Source organism: Dromiciops gliroides, chromosome 2 (genome assembly GCF_019393635.1).
Source record: "Dromiciops gliroides isolate mDroGli1 chromosome 2, mDroGli1.pri, whole genome shotgun sequence".
Taxonomy (NCBI): Eukaryota; Metazoa; Chordata; class Mammalia; order Microbiotheria; family Microbiotheriidae; genus Dromiciops; species Dromiciops gliroides.
In genome coordinates, this window is record NC_057862.1 from 175,318,988 (window position 1) to 175,342,076 (window position 23,089).

Here is a 23,089-nt window from a genome sequence, read left to right on the forward strand (position 1 = left end):
GTACCCTCCCCTGAAGGGTTCTCTGGGAATTCCATTCTATTAATTAGATCTTGGTCTTATTATCCGGGTACAAACCACCAATGACATCCACCTCAGGATCATCTATAAATTAACTAAACTTATTTCCAGAAAGTTAATAGATGAAGATGTTAGAGATGTTTATGGAAGAGAGAAGAGACTTGAAACATGAACAAAAAGAACCACAGATCTAGAGCCTGAGGAGATCTTGTTGGTTATCTTGTTATTCCCTTGCTTCAAAGTCAAGGAAAGTGAGGCCCAGAGAGGTTGTAACACATACTGAGTCTTGGAACCATGATTTGAACCCAGGTATTATGACTCTTTCCACTGCCTTTAGGATTTCTCCACAGGACATGGAAGAGGACTGGTTCATTGCAAAGGGAACCAGGACTCTGTTGAGTGTGAGGTTCTGGACACTTTCTTCTGCCTTGAAATGAAGAAGGATTTGAGGGTGGAAGGTTGGAGACAAAGGCAGGGCCCTGGGGAGGAGGCTCAGGGAGAGAGGAAGGGATCCTACACCTTTCTTTATGTGGTTTAGCCTATGAAGCCAAGAATTTGAAGTTTGAAGCCCAAGCTCTGGGCATTCCACAACTCAGGACCCAAGATAGAGAGTTGGAAGGGGCTTTGAATGTCACAAAGCCCAAATCCCTCATTTTACTGATGAGAACTTAAGGGACTTGTGTAAGGTCACACAGATCACAGAGAGCAGAGCAGGGATTCAAACCTAGCTCTTTCTAACTCCAAATCCAGCTCTCTCTTCCTGGGCTGGGCTGGGAGAATGAAGGTTGCACAATGCTCCCTCCCCTCTTTCCCACTTGGGCTCCCCAGTACCAGTTTGGAATGCTACGTTTGATTCACGCAATGAGCAAGATTCATGAGGTTGGATCAGCAAAGACTTTGATGGGGATGGATTGAGGGGCTGGGGGGAAGAGGGTCATAATAGAGGAATATTGAAGAAAGTGAATAATATCTATGTGCCTTGACAGTTAATGAAAGCTATACAAATGTTATGCAAAATAAATGATAATTATTATTGAATCAACAGCTTAGACAGTGTATATAACAGGAATACAGCCTGGTTTGTGGTCTCCAAAATAGGCATTAGTCAAATCAAAGTTGCTCTTATTTTTTGCAGCTCTTTCTCTCTAGGTCCCCTGTTGAAAAGAGGTAGCTAGTACACCCTCTCTTGTTCTGTGTATGTATCTCTGCCCCTGTGTTCCCAGATTACATTTTTCTTATTCTCCCCTCCAGTTCCTCTAACTCAGCCAGTACCTCCCGGGGCAGGTCCTGGTTGACCTGCTCCCTCAGGTAGCTTCGTATTTCACGGACCTCCTGCTCCCAAAACTCTTTAGGCAATGAAAACAGCTCAGAGAAGTCCACAGACCCCAAGCCACTCAGATTCAGTGCCCCTTCTTTTGGCACTAGCCCCACTGGTGTCTTTTGGGCACTCTCCTCACCCTCCAGCCTTCGGCAGATCCAGTCCAGTACACGAGAATTCTCCCCAAAGCCTGGCCATAGGAATCGGCCTGATGCATCCCGTCGGAACCAATTGACATGGAAGATCCGGGGAAGCTGGACTCCCTGCCGCCCCTCCATGCTCAGCCAATGCTCCAAATAATGCCCAAAGTTGTAGCCAAAGAAGGGCCGCATGGCAAATGGATCGTGCATAATGGTCTTCCCTGGGAAAGTGGAATAGAGTGACACGTTATCTTCCTTGCTTGGAAGGGGACAGGGGACCTCTGAACCAAGATGGGCTGAGCTGTCTAATAGATGACATAATGGGATTCCCCCAGTGCATGATGAAGGTGCAGAATGGTGACAGCTTTCCTATGGGGTCCTCAGGGTTGATGTGAAAAAGGTAGACGGGTCAGGGGATAAGGAGGGATTTGAGGAGGCCTAAGGAAGGGTCAGTGATAGGGGTCTACTTAAGGAGGCGAGGCCCAGTAGGGGGATATGGCATTAGTGATGGGCAAGGAGGCTCACCTTTGTGTTCAGCTGCAGCGGTGGACTCAGAGCGCATGGCACTGCCCACAAAGACACCGTGGCGCCAATTGAAGGCTTCATATACTAGAGGTACTCCTGGGAAGTCAATTAAACGGGATTACAGACAGCCCTTTCCCCAGCCCTCAACTGATCCCCTCTGCCTATCCTGTTCCTTCTAGTGCCCTATGGATCAACTTGGACCCACTGTCTTCCTCTCAGTCTCTACTCTGAGATCCCTGAGGTAGGGGATAGGGGAATTCTGAAGGACTCCTTCAATTAAGAGTCTGGACTGAAGGAGATCAACTCCTACACATAGGGAGAGAGGAGAAAGGTTCCCAATCTAGAAACAGATCACTGAACCTGCAGAGACTCTACCTTTGGGTCGTCGTCCTCCAAAGATGATGGCATCGATGGGCACGCCCTCAGAATCCTCCCATGCAGGGTCCATGATGGGGCACTGGCGGGCCGGGGCACAGAATCGTGAGTTGGGATGTGCACAGGGCTCCTTGTCACCTGAGATGGAGACAGGCACTTTTACCTTGAACCCAACCCTTTTGGTACCCTGTTTTTGTCCACCACTCTTGGGATGCAACTCTTCTTTCAACTCCCAAAGGAGAATGGGATCCTTCCCCAACTCTGGACTCATTCTCACTCCCCAAGAAGAGAATGTTCATTATCCCCTGATGCTAGGGGAATCATACAGGGATGTGAGAGGAACCTGGAATCCATCAAGGGTGTGGGGCTTGTACTGTGATAGTCTCCCTTGTAAATCACTTGGGCTTAGAGTAAATAGGAGTTTATCTCTGGTGTGATAATATAAGTTTTTTTTTTCCTTTTTTTCCTTTTTCTGCTCAGACCCTGACTAGAGTATGAAGGTCAGTTCTTAGCTTAGCTTGTTGAATTGAACTGGCAACATGCACAGTACAGTAGCACTGAGGCACACCTCAGAAAACGTGGGGACGAAAGGTGAGCAGATGCTCCAACGAGAAACTGCCTAAATCTTTAATGAGTCTGCTGCTCCTAACCTGGGAGTTACAGGTCAGATTTCTGGGTTGGGAGACACCTGGCCAACATTATCTCTGATTCTGACCGCTCACCCAGGGAGCAGCGTCACCTCCCTCTCCCATCCACTCCTCCCTTGGTACCCTGCTACTACAGAGTATATATTTGGGAACTAATTTTAGTCACAAGCCTCCTTAGTTATACTGCTGGATCCAAATATGATGAAAGGTTTGAGAAACTGATCTATGGGGAAAGATTTAATTTTCTGGGTTTCTTCCACTGGATGGGGAAGGGTTGGAGCATAATAATGGTCTTTGAGAAGATGAAGGGTGATTACATAGAGGAGGGTGACTGTGATAATGGGCCCTGAACATAGGAATACAGGCTATAGGAACCACAAGGAGGCCATCCCTCTCTTATGGTCTTCTCTCCTCTGACCTACACAAGAGCTCTGTACTTCTTAACTTCCGAGGGACAGAGAAAACTAAGGGAGGGGTCAGAAGAGGACCCAAAGATGATGAAAGGGTTGAAAAACTGGTTTATGGGGAAATACTGAGGGACATAAGATTGCTTAGCCTGAGGGAGGTGAAGAGAAGTGAGCTTAATCACAGTATTTATACAGTGAAGTATGATGCCAGAGTTAGGCTGCAGAAAGTTGGGGGGGGGGGCCTGGGACTGAGGGATGTTCCTTCCTCTCACAAGCAGACCTCAAGGGATAAGAAAAAGTTCTTGCTGGGTTTCAGGGACTATTGGGGAGGGACAGAACCTAGGAGTTCTGGAGGAAAAGATTTTTGTAATACAGTGGTATTGGAGGAGGCTGGAATTCTAGTTATCTAGTGGGGGCTGAGGGAACCTAGGTGGTACAGTGTATAAAATGCCAGGCTTGGAGTCAGGAAGACTCATTTTCCTGAGTTCAAATCCAGTCTCAGACACTAGGTGTGTGACCCTGGGTAAGTCACTTTATAATGTTTGCCTTAAAATGAGTTAGGGAAGGAAATGGCAAACCACTCCAGTATCTTTGCCAAGAAAACCCCAAATAGGGTCAATAATAGTGGAACATGGGGGCAGCTAGGTGGTGCAGTGGATAGAGCACTGGCCCTGGATTCAGGAGTACCTGAGTTCAAATCCAGCCTTAGACACGTAACACTTACTAGCTGTGTGACCCTAGGCAAGTCACTTAACCCCAATTGCCTCACCAAAAAAATAAAAAATATAAAAAAAAGAATAGTGGAACATGACTGAAATGACTGAACAACGACAAAGTAGGGGTTGAAGTAGAAGAAACATTTCTCTCCATTCACTGAGACCTTATCCTGACCCTCTGCTCTTTGACTTGGTCCTCTTCACTTACCAGGTTTCCAGGCCTTGCCCAGCCAAGAAGTGACGGTGACACCAGGTGGAAGGGTCTGGTCAATGCCTTCCCAGTATACACCACCATCACTAGTCTCAGCCACATTGGTGAAGAGTGTATTGCTTTGGATTGTGGCCATAGCATTGGGATTTGTGGTTGCAGAAGTTCCAGGTGCAACACCAAAAAAACCATTTTCAGGGTTGATAGCTCGAAGGCGGCCTGGGGGAGAAAGCAGTGAGAAGAGTAGGTAGAAAGAAAGAAGAGTGGAGAGAGAAAAGTTGGGAGATGAGACCAGGGAAGGAAGTTCAGAGTGCTACACCCTGCCTCCCTCCTTGACCCAAAGCCAAACATAATAACTGCAGGAGAGAGGGCTCTTGAATCTCCTGGGCAATGTTGGACACTGTGCTGTATGTAGGGCAGGGGTGATCCCTAACGGTGGCAGAAGCAAAGGCTGTCTTTTTTCCAGAAACAGGTAAGAGATGGCTAACTTGATGAATGGAGAAGAAAGTGTAAGAGTGTGGTGTGGTGTGGTGTGTTTGTGTGTGTGTGTGTACGTATGTGTGTGCGTGTGCATGCTCTTGCCATGTATAGTTTCTCACCATCACTGCCAAACTTCATCCAAGCAATGTCATCACCTACACATTCCACTTTCCAGCCAGGCAGTGTGGGCTGCATCATGGCAAGATTAGTCTTGCCACAGGCACTGGGGAAGGCAGCTGACACATATCGTTTCTTCCCAGCAGGGTTTGTGATGCCCAGGATCTGAAGGGGAACGGGGAATATTCATCAGCACAGTACCTATGTTACAGAAGTTCTGCAGAAGCAAGAAGGGGGGCTTTGCCTGGTAGTTTGTAGGAGAGGCAATGGTCACTTAGGAGTTAACAAGGAAGAAGAGAATTTGTTCATTAAACATCTGCCCCTCCCTGCCACCTAGATTCTGGGTAGGCAGGGGAACCTGGTCTGTCTGGGCGCAGCCAGGAGCCCAAGGAGCCCACCAACAAGGCGGTACAAGCAATGAGAAGGGGGTTGAGGGGTGGCTTTGGTTGGGACAGGCCAGGTCTTTTTTCTGCCCCACCCTCAGCAGCCAGCCCTCCTCACCAGCATGTGCTCAGCTAGCCAGCCCTCATCTCTGGCGAGCCGGGAAGCGATGCGGAGGGCGAAGCACTTCTTGCCCAGCAGGGAATTGCCACCATAGCCGCTGCCAAAAGAGATGATCTCCCGCTGGTCGGGCACGTGACCAATCAGGGTTTTCTCAGGGTTGCACGGCCACTGGTTCACCAGCTCCCCTGAGGACAATGGTTTATGGGGGCGTCTAGCAAGGACGTAAAGCCTCCAGGGGTTTGGGGATAGGTGGTTTCCTCGAGGGGCAGAAGGGCACCTAAGGGGAAGGTGTTCAGAAAGGTTGGGGTAGGGAGAATCTCAGCTTTGGGACAAAATTTCAGTTTCCTCTTTCAATAGGTAGTGGCTTAAGGTCTTTCTTTCAGGATGGTTGAGGTGGTGGTGGTGGGGAGACTTTCTAGGTCTTGATTCTCACCTTCCAGGGGCAAAGGTCGGCCCACAGAGTGTAGACACTTAACGAAGTCACTATCTCCTAGGGCCTGAAGCACAGGCTTCCCCAGTCGAGTCATGATTCGCATGCTGGCTACCACATAGGGGGAATCAGTGAGTTGAATCCCCACACGAGATAGGGGGGACCCCACGGGGCCCATGCTGAATGGAAGGACATACATGGTGCGGCCTGGGAAAGGAAAGCTGGGTCAGAGATCCTGGCTCCAACCTTCCCCATGTCCCCATTCTGTGTCCCTTGCACGTGCCCCTGGTCCACAGTTACCCTTCATGCAGCCAGGAAACCTCTCATCCAGAGCTTTCTGAAACTGGGCTGGTGACATCCAGTTGCCCAGTTGTCCATGGGCTCCATCAGCTGGGATGGGCACTGTGTCTCTCTGAGACTCTGTCACAATCACTGTCTTGCTTTCTACTCGAGCCACATCCTTGGGATCAGTTCGAGCCAGCCAGCTAGGAAGAGGGCACCAAGAAGAGTTGGTCACTCAGGGTCTGGGGGTCAGGCAATCCCAAAGCATCCATTTCCTCTTCCCATTTATTCAGGGTCCACAGCATATGCCAGTTCTGTCCCTGGACTCCGTTTTTCCTCTTTCCATAGACCAGGGGTCCTTAACCTTTTTCGGTACTGTAGACCCCCTCTGGCAATCTAGTGAAGCCTTTGGACCCTTTCTTGGTATAATCTTTTCAAATGCATAAAATAAAACACATAGGGTTACAAAGGAAACCAATTATATTGAAATGGTGATGTCAATCTTCTCCATCCAAGTTCATAGACCCCAGGTTAAGAATCCCTGCTCTAGTTTAGACCATCTCCAATCTTTGGTTTAGTTTTCCATGTCCCCAGTATTGTGGGGGCCTCTGTCCTAGTTGGTCATATACAACTCAAAGGTGTTGATCTGCATGTTCTTCATTTAAATATAAAAATGCAAATATTCCTCCAGCCCATGATTATTTCCTCCCAGGATTCCCATCTATTATTAGCGCTCATTGGGATGGTTCAGTTAAGAAAGACCCGTGGTTAGTCTTTGCCTTTATGTACCCAAATTGACTTGTCTCTCCACCTCAGATGTCTAGCCTCCGGTCTGTCCTTTATGATCAGACTCACCAGTTGTCATACTTTGATAGCTTTCGGACAAGGCCTTCACGTTCCAGCAGGGCCAGTATGGCATCGTTCTCCGCCTCACTGCCATCACAGATGTGGATGCCTTCTGGCTGGCACAGGCGGGCACTTCGTTCCACAAAGTCCCTCACCTTAGCTGGAAGCTGACCCAAATCTCCACTGACTATCCGTAATGCATGGTTGCCTCGACTTGGGGTATAACCCCAAGGGCACAAACCATGCCAACCCAGCCTAGGAGAGAGGGGAAGGATAGTGATGGCCACAGTGGACACTGTTGTGGGAGATGTGTTGGGGGCGGGGAATAAGCACGAGAGTATACTGGAGCATATCTGAATACACTGGACTTTAGGGCGTGTATCTGTGATACCCAGAGGGTGGTTTGGCATGAGTTTTGGCTGTGTAGGAGTTATGTGCTATCATGAAAGCAGCACTGGATTTTCACCTTCAGCAGAATGGAGTCTTCCTTTACTAGCTTTTCGATGTTGAACAAGTCACTAAATCTTCCTGACCCTCTGTTTCTTTAGCTATAAAATAGAGATGTTACTTGAACTACCTATCCAGTAGGATTGTTGTAGGAATCAAATGAGATGAGAGGCAGTGTGGCTCAGTGGATAGTCACTGGGGTCAAGAGGACCTTTTAAACATAAGGGTCACATCACTGGGCAAGTCCCTTAACCTCTCCCTGCCCAGGTAACTCTCTCAGGCTGTAAACTAGAGAGCAGCATCCCACATCCCATCCACATTGGCAGAGAGAAAAGTTCCTTAAGCCAGTGAAAATACATGTCCAAAAAAAAAAAAAGTAAATGAGATGACATATGAAAGTGTTGCATAACATCTGAAATGCTATGTAAATCTCTTCTTACCACTATATTGTAAGCTCCCTGAGATCAGGGGCCGGTGTATTGTTTCATCTTCATATCTCCAACATGTAATAAATGCACTAAAATTTTTTTAATAAATGCATTTTTAGTGGAATTGGGAACATACAGGGAGGCTCTGTCTAGGCAATAAGGGAATCATATTCGAGTGTCATATGAGAATAGTCACCTGAGTGTCTGAGCATATCTGCTGATGGGGCAGCTTTGTACATAATGAGAGTATTGAAGAGCCTGTCTTCTCTCTAATCATTACCCTAAAAAGACCCTCATTCCCTCTTCTTTACTACCCTAAGAGCCTTCTCACTGGTCTCCCTAACTCCACTTTCTCTCCCCTCTATCTCCAGTCCATACTACACCCAGCTGCCAAAACTACCTTCCTAATATAGAGGTCTGACCATGTCATTCCCCTCCCGACTCAGAAACCTCCAGAACTTCCCTCTTGCCTGGGCCTGGACTTGTAATTTTTTGGGGGACAGGGAATTACTTGTGAAGAGCTAACTTTCTTTACTCATTGCACCTTCTCTGCAATTTATATTTAGTCCCAGAGGTGAGACACTGAGAGGGTTAAGTGACTGGTCCAGAGCCACACGGCCAGTTTATGACACTTGTCTTCCTGACACCTAAGCTGGCACCATTGCCTACACTAGAAAAAACAAACTCCTTAAACTGGCATTCAGCTCTCTCCACCTCATCCTTCCATAAGAAGCCAACCAAAATTTCCATCCTTATTTCATGCCATTTTCCATCATGCTCTCCATGTTGAAGCCACAATGGACCACTAGCTGTTATTTACAACTGCCCCACTGTCTCCAGATGACATTTCCAAGATTCCCCCTGGATTTGCTCGGGTGGTCACACACTCTGGGAATGAACTGCTTACTTGTCTCTACTTACCTCAAAGTCCCTGGCTGAAAGGGGTCTCTCCCTCCTCACCTTCTCCTGCATCACTTTTTCTGGATCTCTTTTCACCATCACACCCTACCTTATACTTATCTGTGAATGCACCCTATCACTGCAGCATACTGAGGGAGGAGACTGTAACTTTTATCTGAGTATTCCCTGGTGCATATTACAGTGCTTTGCATGTAATAGTATGCGTTTAATACATATTTGTTGAAAGAATGAATAATGTCTGGTCAGTGATATATGAATGTCAGTCACTATTATTATTATTATTAATTTTTTTTTGTCAGGCAATTGGGGTTAAGTGACTTGCTCAGGATCACACAGCTAGTAATTGTTAAGTGTCTGAGGCCGTATTTGAACTCAGGTCCTCCTGAATCCAGGGCCAGTGCTCTATCCACTGCACCACCTAGCTGCCCCCTATTACTATTATTATTAAACATAATCATAGAATATCAGAAGCTGTAAGGAACTTTAGGAATCACTTAATCTAACTTCTTTACTTTAAACATGAGGCCACTGAGGCCAGAAATTGCTGGAGTTCACATAGCTATTTAGTGCCAGATTCAGAGTACTTTACAAATATCATTTTTTCTTCACAGCTCTGGGAGGTAGATACTATTACCCCCATTTTATAGATGAGGAAAACAAAGTAGAGAGCAGTTAAATGATTACTTAGGTTGTGCAGTGGATAAAGTGTCTAAGCCTGAAGTTAGGAAGACCTGAGTTCAAATCCAGCCTCAGACATTAGCTGTGTGATCCTGGGCAAGTCACTTAACTCTGTTTTCCTCAGTTCCTCGTCTGTAAAATGAACTGGAGAAGAACATGGCAAACCACTCCAGTAGCTTTTTTTTTTTTTTTGCGAGGCAATTGGGGTTAAGTGACTTGCCCAGGGTCACACAGCTAGTAAGTGTTAAGTGTCTGAGGTCGAATTTGAACTCAGGTCCTCCTGACTCCAGGGCCGGTGCTCTATCCACTGCGCCACCTAGCTGCTCCCACTCCAGTATCTTTGCCAAGAAAACCCCAAATGAGGTCATGATGAGTTGGACACAACTGAAACATCTCAACAACAAAACTTCCTGACTCCAGGTGCAGCCCTCTATCCACTAACTCACCTAGCTGCCACTAATATGTCACTAGCCAGAATGTGCTTAAGATGTTCCCTTTATGTTGGTCATTTATCTAAAATTAATGTATTTGTTTCTTTTTAAATGTTATATTTCTTCATGTACCTATATCCTGCCTTCAGAAGGAAATTGTATGTAACCTCAGCCAGTAGAGGCACAATTCTCTTAGGCACCATGGTTCCTCTGGAATAGTGTTTCTAGAATGATTCTCAGAACCTTAATAAAATACTGCTGACAAGCTGGTTGCCGTCACTCTGCACTGCTTCTGAAAGCTGTCCCTCCAACAGGAGGACCACACCAGCCATTCTGGTCACCGTTAGCAGCTTCAACAAGGGGGAAAGAAGTTCTGCCATCTGGCAGACTTGAAAGAACAAGGAGGGCTGGTGCCTCAGCCCAGTTTTCCACACATACCACTTGCCTTGTCCCTGCCCTTCCAGATTCTGGGGGATGGGCTAGGGGTGGGGTGGGGGGGAAGGAAGAGGGGGTTGCTCTGATTGGCCTGAACCCAGGGTGGGGCAACCCCGAGCGAACAAAGGCCAAAAGAATGGAGCTGCCCTCCTCCCCCATACCTAGAAGGGAGTCACCTACAGAAACTCCCAAAACACATAAGTGGCTCATGCAAATAGGCTTCCTCCCCCTTTAGCTGTCTGGGAGAGGCACCCCTTTAGGAGGCTTCTGGAAATGATAGCTGGAGGTTATAGTGACTTTGGAGACAGCTGACAACTAGATTCCAGGAAAAGACCAGTCCTCCTGGTCCCCCTCCCCCTCCTCTCTGAAATAGGTTTCAGAGGTAAGACCAGTCTGGGGTGAGGAGGTAGTTTGGCCAGTGCTGCCAAAACTAGATGAAACCCAGAGAAGCCCAGGGTAAAGGCAGGAAGGGATTCAGTAGCATCCAGACCTCTGCTATCATCTTTGGAAGATATAATTCTGTCTGGGTAGAAGTCATCCTAAATACACATCAATTGAAATAAACTGAATAGGAAATTATCTTGTGGGTAGTGGCCTTATATTAGAAAGTTTATGATGAAGCTCCTCTAAACTTTCTCTCTCTCTCTCTCTCTCTTTTTTTTTTTTTTGGTGAGGCAATTGGGGTTAAGTGACTTGCCCAGGGTCACACAGCTAGTAAGTGTCAAGTGTCTGAGGCCACGTTTGAACTCAGGTCCTCCTGACTTCAGGGCTGGTGCTCTATCCACTGTGCCACCTACCTGCCCCCTAAACATTCTTAATTAATTTATTTTTTGTTGTTGTTGAGGCAATTGGGGTTAAGTGACTTGCCCAGGGTCACACAGCTGGTAAGTATTAAGTGTCTGAGGTCGAATTTGAACTCAGGTCCTCCTGAATCCAGGGCCGGTGCTCTATCCACTGCGCCACCTAGCTGCCCCACCCCTAAACTTTCTTAAGAAGATTTTTCTCTTTTTCCAGGGTCTGGCTGGGGCAGTGTCTAGAGAGACAGGGGAACCAGGGACAGACTCATAGAGAAAAGGGTTTGGGCAGCTGGGGCTAGACAGGGGCCAGAGAGAGATGTGCCAGAAGAGATCCACTTGGACTAAGGGCCCAGAACTAGGAAGGGGAGGAAGCAGAATAGAAATGCTTGCAGAGAAATGCAATGGTCCTTCCTCCCCACCCCCACTTCACCCTGCTTTCCTGCCTTGCTCCCAGAGGTCCCTACGGTTGTGCTGGGCTCCTTGCCAGGATCTGTTCCTAGGGAATCCAAGGGAATGGATGTTTACCTCTTACCTCCTTCAGAGAAACTCTGCTCCCCACCTCCACATGGGTTCTTTCTCACTATCTTTCCCCTCCACCCCCCAGGCCTCCCCCTCCTCGTCCATCTCCCCTGCTGTCCTTCACAACTTGCTCAGGGGCCCTTCCTTCCAAGCTACTTAAAGAGTTAAACTTGAGCGGGGCGAGAAGAGCGGTGACAAACACGTGAAGAGCATGGGGAGGAAGGGAAGGAAGTTAGCCAGCAAAGCTCCCCGACGAAGGGGGGAAAAGCCAGCATGTCAGGCAGGAGAAGGAGGGGAAAGGAAGTTCATTGAATGGGACGTGGTGGCCAGCAAGAGGCAGACAGACTGACTAGAGGGTAGGGAGAAGAGGATCAAGTCGGCACAGAGGCCTCGGGACACTGATGCACAAACAACTGGGGGTGAAGAATGGGGGGACACCCAGGATGGAATGTGGTGCCCGGCAGACAAGGGCCGGGGGTGCAGAGCAGAGGCTCGAACCCTAGGAGGGAAAGAGGCCACGGGCGGGGTGGGGGCGGGTAGTTGGGGTGGCGGCTCCGGGCCACGCTTCACTCACCGTAGACAGGGGCGATACAGAGAGGCCATGAGACCTGACCGGAGCGCACGCAGAACACGAAGCCGGGGCTGCTGGGGGGCGGGGTGCCCGAGCCGGGGAGCAGAGATGGAGGGGGTGGGGGGCACCGGGGGAGGCGACCGACTGCTGCCAGTAGTGGCGGGAGCCGGGGCGAGGGCGGGAGCTGCTTAAGAAGGAGACGGGGAAGGCGGGGCTGGGCACGGAACCTGGGAGGGACCGCGGGGACTCTTCTACCCCGTTACCTGGCCGGCACCCAGACCCCGCCACCCGGCTTCATCCCCCTAGGTCCACCCCACCCCCAGCCCGAAGCAGCGCCCTTCTGGCCCGGGCGTCCTTATAGCTCCTAGCCTCGCATCCTTCCCATTGGATGCCGGCCCCAGCTCGGGTTCCTCTGCCTGGACCCACCCCCTGATTGCAGGCCACGCCCCTCTCCACATGATGTAACTCGGGGAACCTCTTGCTCCGGGTAGATGAGTTGGGCTCGAGAAGTCTACAAAAGTGCACATCCTGGCCCCAAGGAGGCTTTCAGTGCTCCGGGAAATCGCCCCTTCGAAGATTTAGAGCTGGAAGCAACCTTAAAGATTATTTTGTCCAACCCCTCCCTTTCTTTCTTTTTTTTGGTGAGGCAATTGGGGTTAAGTGACTTGCCCAGGGTCACACAGCTAGTAAGTGTTAAGTGTCTGAGGCCGGATTTGAACTCAGGTCCTCCTGACTCCAGGGCCGGTGCTCTATCCACTGCGCCACCTAGCTGCTCCCAACCCCGCCTTTCTGTTACAGTTGAGCAAACCGATGCACAGAGAGGTTCAGTAACTGACCCAAGATCACACAGTTTATCTGGTGCTCGGACTTCAGGCGCTCTGTCTTCAGACCTAGTGCTCTCTGCTATACACCATTCTTTCCCTTAGAAAACCCGACCCCCTGAGCCTCAGACTGCTAAGGTTTTCAGGGCTCTAGTGCTTCCTTCCATTTGACTTTCAAAGCCCTTCAGAAATTGACTCCTACCTACCTGTCTTTACATGATTATTGCACGTTACACGCCTTCACACAGCTCTATATGCCAGGCAAAAATGACTTATTTGCTAGTCCCCCTTCCATCTCCTGTCTGTGTCTTTGGACAGGCTTGGACAAAGCTCTCCTTTCCTGGCCTTTTGGAAACCCCAGCTTCCTTTCAAAAGTCTGCTCAAGTGCCAAGTCCAATTGAGAAACTGTCTGGGTCTCCTCAGTGGCAAATTCCCTCCTCCCAAGGAATTACTTAGAACATACTTTGTAAATACTCTCTCCTGGGATCTTATACTTCTTGGTTCTCCTCATATCTACCTGACTTGCTCCTTTCAGCCTCCTTTACTGTATCATCACCCATATCATGACCCCATACTGTGGGGATACCCGAGCGCTCTGTCCCAGGTCCCCTCTTTTTTCTCTTTACAAGCTCTCACTTAGTGACCCGATCAGCTCTCAGATTTAATTATCATCTTTATGCAGGTGAACCCCACATCTGTACATTTAGCCTTTGTCTTTCTCCTGAGTTCTAGCTCCGCATCAATTGCCTGTTGGGCATTTCAAAATGGATGTCCTATGGACTTTTCAAATTCAACACGTTTAAGAGAGAGCTCATTATCTTTCTCCCAAAGCTCATTCCTCTTCCAAATTTCCCTATTTCCTTCAAGGGTACCAACATCCTTGTAGTTGCCTACATTTACATCTTTAGTGTCTTTCACTATTCCCCACAGGTATTCACCAATTAGACATAATCAGTTAACAAAACTTGTCATTTCTTCCTCCACAAAATTTCTCACATTTGTTCTCTTTTCTCTACTACTTTTTCACACAGCTCCTACCCTAGTTCACCTTATCACCTTATTACCTATTGCCTGGATTGTTGTTGTTGAGTTGCTTCAGTGTATCTGACTCTTTGTGACCCCACCTGGGGTTTTCTTGGCAGAGATAATGGAATAGATAATAATAATTGTTATTCAGCTGTTTTTCAGTAGCGTCTGACTCTGTGATCCCATTTCGGGTTTTCTAGGCAAAGATGCTTTGCAATTTCCTTCTCTAGCTCATTTTACAGATGAGGAAACGGAAGCAAACAGGGTTAAGCAACTTGCCCAGGATCACAGAGCTAGTAAGTGTCTGAGGCCAGATTTGAACTCATGAAGATGAGTCTTCTTGCCCCAGGGGCCTGTGCTCTATCTACTTCACCACCTAGTTGCCTAACGCCTGCTTCAAATCTCTCTCCATCCCAATTTACACAGCTGCCAAACGGATTTTCCTAAACATCACTTTCTGGCTCCATAAACTCAAGTGGGTCCCTATTACCTCTTGAATTAAAAACAAACTTCTCTTTGACATTTCTCCTACTGGACCCCAATCCACCTTTTCAGACTCATTACACACTACTCCTTACTAGCTATAAGACCAAGGGTAAGACATTTAAACTTTTTTATTTTAGTGAGGCAATTGGGGTTAAGTGACTTGCCCAGGGTCACACAGCTAGTAAGTGTTAAGCGTCTGAGGCCGGATTTGAACTCAGGTACTCCTGAACCCAGGGCCGATGCTTTATCCACTGCGCCACCTAGCTGCCCTGACACTTAAACTTTTTGAACTTCAGTTTCATTTTTTGTAGATTTAGGGTAGTAATAATTGTAGCCCTTAACTCACAAAAGTTGTTCTGAGGATCAAGTCATGTATGTAAAATACTTTGTAGGCCTTAAAAAGTCATTTATTATTATTATTATCACACTAATATCCAGGACCCTCCTATAATTTTCAGATTATTCCATTATTATAACGGCATTGTCTATAATCTCCAAAATAGAATCAGAGTCCAAAGAATCAGATTTATATATGATCCAAACTGCAGTGAGGAGGTGCATGCTGAGAATAAGGAGTGTATAATATACACTACATGCCAACAAGATGAATCCTGCACAATTTCTTTTAGATAGATGTTTGATCAGAAACAAAGGAGAGAAAACAAAACAAAACAAACAACAACAACAACAACAAAAAACCAAACAAACAAAAGGGGGCAGCTAGGTGGTGCAGTGGATAAAGCACTGGCCCTGGATTCAGGAGGACCTGAGTTCAAATCCCACCTTAGACACTTGACACTTACTAGCTGTGTGACCCTGTGCAAATCACTTAACCCTCATTGCCCTGCAAAAACAAACAAGAAACAAAGGAGAGTTGGTCTTGTAGGGAAAGTATGGATTAAGAAACCGATGGTGTGAGTGCTGTGCTGGTAACAAAGGAATGTTTTTTAAACAATTATTTTTATTTCCAATTATGCTTTTATTTTCTGTCTTTCCCATCTAGCCCAGCATTGAAAAGAAAAAAGGAAAACAAAAGCCCTTGTAACAATTATGCAAAATTTTTAAAAATTGTGAATTAGCCTTGTCAAAAAATGCCTGTCTAATTCTGCATCTTATTTCCAGCACCTCTCTATCAGAAGGTGGGTAGCATGCTTTATTGTGTTTTTTTTGGTGAGGCAATTGGGGTTAAGTGACTTGCCCAGGGTCACACAGCTAGTAAGAGTCAAGTGTCTGAGGTCGGATTTGAACTCAGGTCCTCCTGAATCCAGGGCCAGTGCTTTATCCACTGCACCACCTAGCTACCTAGCATGCTTTATTGTTAGTTCTCTGGAATCTTGGTTTGTCATTAAACTATAAGTTCTCAAGTCTTTTAGAGTTGTTTTTCTTTATAATATTTTTGTTATTGTATACCTCGTTCTTCTAATTCTACTTGCTTTGGCATCACTTCATACAGGTCTTTCCAGGTTTCTTTGAAACTGTCCCTTTTGTAATTTTTTTTGGGACAATAGTTTTCAATTACATTCATATACCATAACTTATTCAGCCATTCTCCAGTTGATGGCCACTTCCTTATTTTCAGTTCTTTGCCACCACAAAACATTTTTGTATATATGGATCTTTTTCTTTTTTCATCTCCTTAGGGGTATGGACCTAATCGTGGTGTTTCTGTGTCACAGTATGCATATATTGGTAACTTTGGAGGCCTACTTCCAACTTGCTTTCCAGAATGGCTAGATCAATTGAGAGCTCTACCAACAGGACACCAATAAAACTGTTTTCCCAAAGCCCCTTTAACATTTGTCATTTTCCTTTTTTGTCAGCTTTGCCAATCTGGTGGATTTGAGGTAGAACCTCAGAGGCATTTTAATTTGCATTTTTCTAATTATTGATGATTTAGAATATTTTTCATAAGGTTACTGATAGTCTGGATTCCTTGCTTTGAAAACTCCCTTTGACCTTTTAGCAACAGGGGAAGTAAACATGGAGTGTCAATAGGGAAATACTTTTAATATATTGAGTAGATTCTGGGAAGGATTTGTAGAAGGATATGTGTCATAGGTGAAAGTTGGTGGTCCGTAGGTATACCTTAATAAAGAATTACACTCTTGCACACAGTCCAATTATTCTTAAAGTCATCTTTATTTGGCACTAGGGAAAGTGACCAAGGGGGAAGTCAGACTTCACCCCTCAGGAAGGAGGATTTAGAAACATTCTCCTCTTCCAACAGAGGGAAGGCAAAAGCTTTTATATAGGATAAATGCAGTGTCCACTTGAAAACTGGAAAGTTCCCTTTTAGGGTGGGACGGGGAAAACTTGGGTGCTTGCCATGTTCCTGAGAATTGAGGGGGATTTTTTTTAAATGATGGTCCTAACCTTTGGGGTTATCTCTTTCTCTTAGCTCCAGTCAGGTAGCAGCCACACCTAATTGACTTTCCTGCTACAGAATTTTATCTCCCCTTACTTCTTCTTTTTTTTTGGTGAGACCATTGGGGTTAAGTGACTTGCCTAGGGTCACACAGCTAGTAAGTGTTAAGTGTCTGAGGCTGGATTTGAATTCAGGTCCTCCTGAATCCAGGGCCGGTGCTCTATCCACTGCACCACCTAGCTGCCCCTCCCCTTAATTCTTAGGTATGTATGCCATGATATCTAGTTGGTCAAGCTAAACTTTAATAGTCCCTTAATTCCTCAATATGTCTGTCCTGTTATCTGGTCATCTTTAATTTTGCTTCTCATAGGAGAAACTTCTGATTTATTCCAAGCCCATGTCAATATGGATAAGAGTCACACAGGATGAGAAGGTAGGGATGAGCTGAGATTTGCATCAGTGAAAGAAGTATTCATGTTACTGATGTCAAGTCCTGAAATAAACTCATTAGTGGAGGAATAAATCATCTTTAATCAAGGTAATGGTACCAAACCAGCCACCCTGGGAGATGTCCCACCAGCAAACTCACAGGGAAAATGTCATTATACTTTTAGGAGAAAAAGTGGAGGGGGTCACACTAGATAGTTGAGGCTTGGTCAAGAGATGCAGGCTGGCATCAGCAATCTATTCCAGTTAATTTACCCTTTGTGATCTAAACACCACAAATCTCAATGAACAGGACAAAGACTTTAGGAGCTGAGGTCAAATTCAAGCTTTGTTCCTTTCCAAGGTAAGATCCCAGGGCCGGGTCTTAGGGAGAGTAGGAATGCAAGGACATCACTAGAATTCTTACAGCACAGGATTTTTAAGAAGAGCAGCAGGTAATAATTAACATTAACGGTATTTCTGTCAGCGAATTCACAGATTCGTTGAAGTATTAACTTCAGACTTGGTTCATGTGGCTTAACTTCTAGGAAACTCACTTCCTGACTGTACATAAACGTTAGTCACGTCCCCTGCGTAGACTAGCTGAGGTTCAGGCAGAGCTGGGAAGTTACCTTCCATCTCTTGGTTTCTCTAGTCTTTGCCTCCCTCTATCTCCCCTTTAAAAAAAACACCACATTTATTTTTAATATATTTTTTCCATCACGATCTCTTCCTCTCCCCTTGACCCATTCCTATCATGAAATAGAATCCTCTCTTATAACAAATATGTATAGTAAAGAAAAAAAGAATCAAAACACTGACGCCCTCATTTTTTAGACTCCACCTCTTCCCCGGCCCTGCTCACCAGCTGTTGCCCAGGATGCAAGGTCCATTAAATAAGTCTGAAGGAGAATGGCCGCTAGAGGGCAGGATGCTACCGGACTAACGGGTCCTCATCTTCTATCTCAGAATTAGAGCTCTGGCCGCTGTGGGGAGGGATGAAGGCAGGGCAGTTAGCAAAAAGTTTGGAATTTTGGAGCCTCCGCCTCACTGTTGACCTAGGATGAGTGGCCAAAAGCTTGGACCTGGTTCTGAAGAGCCAAGAATGGGAACCCCTATGTTGAAAGCCTGGCTCTGTTATTCCTTCAAATTTCATAGACAGAGCTGTAATCATTTGGCATTTTAAGGCCCTCTACAACCTGGAGTCTCCCTATCTTTGTAGCTTTGTTTCATGTTAAATGAAATGCAAAGCATTTTTTTTTTTTTTGGTGAGGCAATTGAGGTTAAGTGACTTGCCCAGGATGACACAGCTAGTAAGTTGTCAAGTGTCTGAGGTCGAATTTGAACTCAGGTCCTCCTGACTCCAGTGCTGGTGCTCTATCCACTGCACCACCTAGCTGCTCCAATGCAAAGCATTTTAATGAGTTATGGAAATCAGGATTATAAATTATTATTTATAAGTCAAAGTATTTTTATCAGGGAGGTTAGGATAAAGCTCTGGGCTTAGAGTCAGGAAGACTGATCTTCTTGAGGTCAAATCTGGCCTTAGGCACTTATTAGCTGTGTAACCCTGGGGAAGTCACTTAACCTTGTTTGCCTCAGTTTCCTCATCTATAAAATGAGCTGGAGAAGGAAATGTCAAACCACTCCAGTATCTTTGCCAAGAAAGCCCCAAAATGGGGTCACAGAGAGTTGGACACGACTGAAAAACAACTGAACGACAATTATTATCCTCATATTTATGTTCTATGATAATGATGACATTACCTCCTCTCATTGCCTCTACATGCCAGCCACTGTTCACTGGTGTCTCAAACTTAACACGCCCAATATATAACTCACTATTATTCTCTTCCCCAAAACATGTCCCTTCTCTAAATTTCCATCATCTGTCGAGGGTGCCACTATTCTTCCTGTTACTCAGGTGGGCAGCCTTGACTCTGCTTTCTGTCACTGCTTATATCCAACCTGTTGACAAGTCTTGTAGATTCTACTTTTACATCATTTATTTCTATCCTCTTCTGTCCACTCACACAGACAGTACTTCAGTCCTTATCACCTATTAGAGAGATTATTGTAATAGCCTTCTAATTCATCTCCTTCCTTCCAGTCTCTTCCTTCTCTACCCCATCCTCCACATGACTGCTAAAATAACCTTTCTAAAACATGGGTCCCAGTACTCCCTTGACCCCCACCCAATCTTCGGTAGTTCCCTATTGGCTCCAGGATAAAATACAAACTCAGTCTGACATATAAGGCCTTCCATGATCATGCCTCAAAATTACCTTTCCAGATTTTTTTTTATGTTACCAATCTGCATGTACTATATGTCCTAGCCAAACATGTCTACTTTTTAGTTCCTAAACATTCAATCTCTTGCCTTCATGCCCTCCCACAGGCTAAGATCTCAGACTTGGAGTATACTGCCTCCTCTCTTCTGACTCTAAGAATCCTTAACATCACTTGCCTCCTCTCAGGTGCTACTTCTTATTAGTTTTTCCTTGATATCCCTAGTTGTTCTTGAGTTCTTCCTCCTCACATTCCTTTGTATGTCATTTTTCTGTGAATATGTTCTATGCCTACAGTAAAATGTAAGTGCCTTGAGGGCAGGGAAAAAGCAATCTTTGTATCGCTAGTATTTTGAATATTGCAAAAGATCACTAATTTTTAATTTTTTGAATTGTTTTGAGTTGAATTGCCTCACTGTTGTTTATTCCTCTGGCCCACAACTCTAGCCTATTTCCCAAGGATCATAGAATTTTAGGGTTGGAATGGACCTTGGATGTTTAGAGTTTAACTCCCTCCTTTTTCAGATTGAAAATATGAGGCACTCTTCTTTTTGTGGGGAGGGGGGGAGGCAATTGAGGTTAAGTGACTTCCCTAAGGTCACATGGCTAGTAAGTGTCTGAGGCTGGATTTGAACTCAAGTCCTCTTGATACAAGCCACTTCACCACCTAGCTGTCCCTGAGGCTCTCCTTAAAAAACTCTAGTTGTAGATTTGGTGAGAGAAGGTTGTAAGAGAAAGAACAGAATGAAGGAGAGTAAGGGTCTGAACAGAAGGACAAAAGAAGGAGAAGGTAGTTGGCAAGGCAAAGTAAGTAAGAAAGGGTAAGGGGAGGGGCAGCTAGATGGCGCAGTGGATAGAGCGCCGGCCCTGGACTCAGGAGTACCTGAGTTCGAGTCTGGCCTCAGACACTTGACAGTTGCTGGCTGTGTGACCCTGGGCAGGTCACTTAACCCCAACTGTCTCACTAAAAAAAAAAAAAAAAAAGAAAAAAGAAAGGGTAAGGGGGCAGCTAGGTGGCGTAGTGGATAAAGCACTGGACCTGGATTCAGGAGGACCTGAGTTCAAATGTGGCCTCAGACACTTGGCACTTACTAGCTGTGTGACCCTGGGCAGGTCACTTAACCCTCATTGCCTCACAAAACACAAAAGAAAGGATAAGAAAAGCAAATTTATAAATAAAATAAATTGGTGAATAAATGAAAAGGTTGGTTTGTTATTTTTTTTAGACACAGAGACTTTTTTATTCTTTTTATTTCAGTTCCAAATTCTCTCTCTTTCATAATTCCTTCCCCCACTTATCAAGAAAGCAAGAAAAACAAAATTCACTGAAAATATGGATAGTCATGAAAAACAACTTTCCACATTAGACACGTCTATTTTTTAAAGCAAGAAGTGTGCTTCAATCTGCACACCAAGTCCACCTGTTCTCTATCTGGAGGTGGATAGCATGTTTCATTATGTTGTTGTTATTATTGTATAGTTGCTTTTCAGGTGTGTCTAACTTTTCATGACCCCATTTGGTGTTTTCTTAGCAAAGAACTTGGCAAAGAGTGGTTTGCCATTTCCTTCTCCAACTCATTTTACAGATGAGTAAACTGAAGCAAATAGGGTGAAGTGACTTGCCCAGGATCCCCCTGCTAGTAAATGTTTGAGGTTACATTTGAACTCAGGAAGATGAGTCTTCCTGACTCTGGGCCACCTAGTTGACCCCATTTCATTATGAGTCCTTTGGAAATATGGTGGATCATTGTGTTCATCAGAGTTACTAAGTCTTTGAAAGATTGTTTGTATAATGCTGCTGTTACCGTATAGACTGTTCTTCTAATTCTGCTCACTTCACTTTGTATCATTTCATAAAGGGTTTTCTAAAACCAGATCCTTTATCATTTCTTATAGCACAATAGTATTCTGTCACATTTGTATACCAACTTGTTCGACCATTCCACAGTTGATGTGCATCCCCTCAATTTCCTATTCTTTGCTACCACAAAGCCACTATAAATATTTTTGGACATATGGGTCCTTTTTCTATTTCTTTGATCTTTTTGGGATGTAGATCTAGTAGTAATATTTCTGGGTCAAAGGGTAAGTACTGTTTAATAGCTTTTGGGGCATAGTTCCAAATTGCTTTCCTGAATGATTGGACTGGTTCACAGTTCTACCAACAATGCATTAGTGTATCTGTTTTCCCATATCCCCTCAAGCATTTGTCATTTTCCTTTTGTATCTTCTTAGCCAACCTGATGTGTATGAGTTAGCACCTCAGAGTTGTTTTATTTTGTATTCTTCTTTTTTTCTCTTTTAAAATTTTTTCCCATAAAAGTATTTTTATTATTTTCCAGTTATATGTAGAGATAGTTTTCAACATTTGTTTTTATAAGATTTCTAGTTTCAATTTTTTCTCCCTCCCTCCCCTCCCTCTCTCTTCCCCAAGACAGCAAGCAATCTGATATAGGTTATATATGTACAATCACATTAAACATATTTCTGCATTAGTCATGCTATGCAAGAAGAATCAGAGCAAAAAGGAAACACCTCAAAAAAGAAAAAAAATAGAAATAGTATGGTTCAATCTGCATCTAGATTCCATAGTTCTTTTTTTTTCTGGATTTGGAGAGCATTTTCCATCATGAGTCCTTTGGAACTATCTTGGACCATTGTATTGCTGAGAAGAGTCAAGTCTATCACAGTTGATCAACACACAATGTTGTTGATACTGTGTACAATGTCCTCCTGGTTCTGCTCATCTCACACAGCATTAGGTCATGTAAGTCCTTCCAGGTTTCTCTGGAATCTGCCTGCTCATCATTTCTTACAGTACAATAGTATTCCATCACATTCATATACCACAACTTGTTCAGTCATTCCCCAATTGATGGGCATCCCCTCAATTTCCAATTCCTTGCCACCACAAAAAGAGCAACTATAAATATTTTTGTACATGTGGGTCCTTTTCTTCTTTTTTATGATCTCTTTGGGAAAAAGACCTAATAGTGGTATTGCTGGATCAAAGGGTATGCACAGCTTTATAGCCCTTTGGGCATAGTTCCATATTGCTCTCCAGAATGGTTGGATCAGCAATTTTTCCACAGCTTCTCCAACATTTATTATTTTCCTTTTTTGTCATATTAGCCAATCTGATAGGTGTCATGTGGTACCTCAGGGTTGTTTTAATTTGCATTTCTCTAATCAATAGTGATTTAGAGCATTTTTTTTCATATGGCAATAGATAGCTTTGATTTCTTCATCAGAAAACTGCCTGTTCATATCCTTTGACCATTTCTCAATTGGGGAATGACTTGGATTCTTATAAATTTGATTTAGTTCCCAATATATTTTAGAAATGAGACCTTTGTCAGAAATACTGGCTATAAAAATTGTTTCCCAGCTTTCTGCCTCCCTTCTAATTTTGGATGCATTGCTTCTGTTAGTACAAA

The 23,089-nt window shown here is 45.0% G+C and overlaps 1 protein-coding gene across 1 annotated transcript; it reads right to left on the reverse strand.

The window, feature by feature from the left end:
* Positions 1-1,025: 1,025 nt before the first annotated feature.
* PCK2 (phosphoenolpyruvate carboxykinase 2, mitochondrial) lies at positions 1,026-12,552 on the reverse strand. The gene is made up of 10 exons (XM_043984628.1): positions 12,244-12,552; positions 7,023-7,268; positions 6,186-6,370; positions 5,889-6,092; positions 5,453-5,640; positions 4,954-5,116; positions 4,355-4,573; positions 2,377-2,514; positions 2,002-2,097; positions 1,026-1,697 (listed from the first exon to the last, which is right to left on the reverse strand). The coding sequence occupies exons 1-10, from the start codon at positions 12,270-12,272 to the stop codon at positions 1,243-1,245; spliced, it is 1,923 nt and encodes a 640-aa protein (XP_043840563.1). The 5' UTR covers positions 12,273-12,552; the 3' UTR covers positions 1,026-1,242.
* Positions 12,553-23,089: the final 10,537 nt, after the last annotated feature.